This window comes from Cynara cardunculus, assembly GCF_001531365.2.
Source record: "Cynara cardunculus var. scolymus isolate 2C chromosome LG 3, CcrdV1, whole genome shotgun sequence".
In the NCBI taxonomy this organism is placed as follows: domain Eukaryota; kingdom Viridiplantae; phylum Streptophyta; class Magnoliopsida; order Asterales; family Asteraceae; genus Cynara; species Cynara cardunculus.
The window spans coordinates 19,210,154-19,214,410 of NC_037530.1; the positions used below are offsets into that span (position 1 = coordinate 19,210,154).

A 4,257-nucleotide genomic window follows, 5' to 3' on the forward strand; every position below is an offset into this window, starting at 1 on the left:
ATATCCTCAAAACACATCAAACAAAAAAAATTAGACATATGAACAACATGTGAACCGTATGAACATCTTCTGTATATTCAGAAGCCAATTATGTTGTATATACATGAACACCTACGAAGCTTGTGTTCACATGAATTACAGATATTGTTCATATTCATGTGATGTGATTGTGCATATGTATCGATATGAACATCTATTGCCTTTGATATGTGTTCATTTAAACGAATTCAAATGTCATACTAATCACTTACCAATAGGAACGCTTTGATCATCTTCTTCATTATCGGAATTCGAATTCCGACCGTAGTCGTAGACGATTTAACTTTGTCATTTCTATTGTTGTCAATATGTTTTACAATAGGATTATCCATATTACTCGGACGATACGAAAATCTTTTACACTTACAAAAACAATATCATTATATGTAGAACATCACTTGAAAATTACGATCATGAACACGTATGAAGATAAAATTCAGAATTACTTCATGATCAATTAATGAGATCTTTAAGATTTGTAACTCCCAATTAATTATTAGGGGGTTACATAAAGGTCAAATTACCTAATTACCCTTGTATTTAATATATGAGTTATATTTGAACATAAAGTAAAGATGGAATATGATTGGTTAGGCTTGGTTAGTATAGTTAACACAAATTTCTTGGTTAGTATTTGAACCAAGTTCTCTCTATATATATATATACATATATATATATATATAGAGAGAGAGAGATTGTTTCTTATAAATGCGAAGGATCATGTGATAGGAGAAGTCATGATGAGAAACGTAAGAAGAGATCTGGACTCTTGATCACTTTTAATCTAATGCTCACCCATGAATTACGCTTTAGAAGGTAATTGATGCAGTGTATCACGGTGTACCTCATTAATGTTGACATTTAATTATGATTAATCCAATAGTAGATATATCTTCTTATACTTCTTACCATAACTTCTTTTGTCACCGAAACCCAACGTTTCTTATGAAACAATTTAAAAATAAAATAAAAATGCAAACCACTGTTTATGTTTTTTATGAAGAATAAAGATAAAAAATAATCACAGGTTACATATATCAATTATTGCAATATATTCTAGCCCCCCAATGCCAAGGTGTATGTGAGGTGTTCTACAAAAACCAATATCAATAATAATTCAGGGATAAAATAGTAATTTCCTTATTAAACTTTCACCAAGAGGGAAATATATGATTTAAACAATTTATTCAATATTCTTGCTACGATTTGATTTTTAATGATTTATGGACACAAATCAGTATTATTATTTCAATAATAATTGTTTTTTTATCTTAAAATAAAAGAAATTATATATATTTATTGGAAGGAAGGGAATCAATTTTATAATGGTTATGACAAATGTGTCCTTGCCTTCCAAAAATTCCTTTTAACATCTTCCAAGAGATGAGGAAGACCAAAAATAAGGACAGGGGTATTGCTGTAACTTCACATGACAAAAGGTATCTTTTATATATAGACTATAGACAATGTTGTGTTTCGACAAATATACATCCAAAGTCATGGACTCAACGATTCTTGCTTTCTTCTTCATTGCTTTTGTTTCTACTACAACAAAAGCTTTTGATCCATGTCCCTCTTTGAAACCAAAATCGGACGGCTCGGATCTTTCCATCATCCATATCTATGGCAAATGTTCACCGTTCGACTCACCAAAACCAACTTCGTGGGCCACCACGGTCCTCAATATGGCCGCCAAAGACCCTCAAAGACTGACTTACTTGTCGAACATGGTTGCCACAAAGCCCGTTTCTTCAGTGCCAATTGCACCGGGCCAAGTAATAAATGTTGGTAATTATGTGGCCCGTGTGAAAATTGGTACACCCGGTCAACTCATGTTCATGGTGTTGGACACCAGTGCAGACACTGCCTGGGTACCATGTACTGGTTGTACTGGTTGTTCCTCAACTATGTTCTCCCAAAACATGTCAACCACTTACGGCTCACTGGACTGTGCCACTTCTGAGTGTGTGCAAGCTCGTGGGCTATCATGCCCAACAGCCGGGCCCACAAATGGTAATTGCTTATTTAACCAATCGTACGGTGGTGATTCCTCATTTTCTGCTACACTCTCCCGTGACTCTCTTCAATTGGCCAATGACATAATCCCTAGTTATGTTTTCGGATGCATTGGTGGTGTCTCAGGGAACTCGATTCCTCCTCAAGGGTTGTTGGGCTTGGGTCGTGGATCCATGTCACTGCTTTCACAATCTGGATCGCTTTATTCCGGTGTATTCTCATATTGTTTGCCTAGTTTTAGATCCTATTATTTCTCAGGCTCACTTAAACTAGGTCCAAATGGCCAACCCAAAACCATCAAATTCACCCCACTTCTTAAAAACCCTCATCGGCCTTCGTTATACTATGTGAACCTCACTGGAATAAGTGTGGGTCGAGTGAATGTACCCATAGCTCCAGAGTTGCTTGACTTCAATCCAAATACTGGAGCAGGAACCATTATTGATTCCGGAACAGTTATAACCCGATTTGTGCCTGCAGCTTACAATGCAATCAAAGAGGCATTCAGAAACCAAACTCAAGGCCCATTTTCTTCGTTGGGCGCATTTGACACATGTTTTTCAGTGACGCATGAAAACGTAGCCCCAAAGATGACATTTCATTTTACGGGATTAGACATTGTTTTGCCCATGGAGAACACGTTGATACATAGTAGTGCTGGGACGCTCGCTTGCTTGGCAATGGCATCGGCCCCTGATAATGTGAACTCGGTGTTGAACGTCATCGCCAATTTGCAACAACAAAATCTAAGGATTTTGTTTGACGTTGCCAACTCTCGTGTCGGAATTGCTCGTGAAATATGCAACTAGGTGTTTGTCCTTGCCGTATTTGAAGTTGGATGAATATGTTATGAACTATATATAAAATGTCTTCTCTAGCTCTTGTATCACATTGAACCCTTTCAATATGTATTTATGTGTATGCATGTTGTTTTAACTATAATGTTATTTTATTTTATTTTTTGAAAATAAAGAGCAAATATAATGATTAGACGAGTATAGTGGTTTTTGGGAGTCTTTTATGCAACTTCAGTGGTCTTTTTTTTTTCTCCAAAAAGATATGGTTGAATATAAGTAAGGGTGTTAACGAGTCAAGTGACATATGGTTTGGACTGGGCTCGAGATATAAAATATCATGCTTGAGCTTGTTGCTAGTCTTACAATTATGATTTTATAATTTATGACCTAAAATTCAAGTTACATATATAAGCTTGTTTATGGGTTCAAAATCAAGATGAATTAACTCTAGTTTATTGGCTCAAACTTAATAAGCTCGATTACTCTAGTTTATTTTTTTTAACATTGATAGCCAGCTTTTTTCTAGTTTTAATATTTTGTTTATATGATTTATGAATATATATATAGGGGCCCATTCAAGGGAAAACTGATTAGTTTGTGATAATTGTGAGATTCAATCTCAACCACAAATCAACGGGTAAATTAGGAAATTAATAATTATGGTAGTTTGAGTTAAAATTATAATTAGATGCCATTTTAGGTATTCTTAAAAAAGTCCTCTCTCCGACCTTCAATCTCCGGCCTTCGGTGAACATTAATCACAAAGATACACAATGTGATACCCATTGTGATATATTGTGATACCAACTCAAACCTTAAAAACAAAGATACACAATGTGATACCCATTGTAATACAAAATGTGATACCCATTGTAATACACAATGTGATACCCATTATGATATACTGTGATACCGATTTCACCGGAGGCCGAAGATTGGAGGTCGGAGAGATGAGAGAGGAGAGAGGAGAAAGGAGAGAGGAGTTTTTAAAAAATACCTAATATGTTTAATTATAATTTTAACTCAAATTATCATAATTATTAATTTCCTAATTTATCCGTTGATTTGTGGTTGTGATTGGACCTCATAGTTACCACAAACTATTCAGTTCACATTTGATTAGGCCTATATATATATATATATATATATATATGTATATATATATATAGAGAGAGAGAGGGTGGTTCAAATACTAAGTAAGTATTTTGTATTAACCATACTAACCAAAACTAACCAATCAAATTCTTTCTTTACTTTATGTTTAAACGTAACATATAAAATTAATAAAAGGGTGATTATGTAATTTAACCATTATGTAACTCCCTAATATTTAATTGGGAGTTACAAATCTTTGAAGATCCCTCAATTTTCTCTGTAGCTGATTATGAATTATATCTCATTCATG

General features: G+C 34.3%; 1 protein-coding gene across 1 annotated transcript; it reads left to right on the forward strand.

Annotated features, from left to right (window-relative positions):
* The first annotated feature begins 1,523 nt into the window (after positions 1 to 1,523).
* On the forward strand, positions 1,524 to 3,011 carry LOC112510283 (aspartyl protease AED3). Its single transcript, XM_025115643.1, has one exon. It carries the CDS (start codon positions 1,539 to 1,541, stop codon positions 2,862 to 2,864), a length of 1,326 nt encoding a protein of 441 aa, XP_024971411.1. The 5' UTR covers positions 1,524 to 1,538; the 3' UTR covers positions 2,865 to 3,011.
* The last annotated feature ends 1,246 nt before the right edge of the window (positions 3,012 to 4,257 follow it).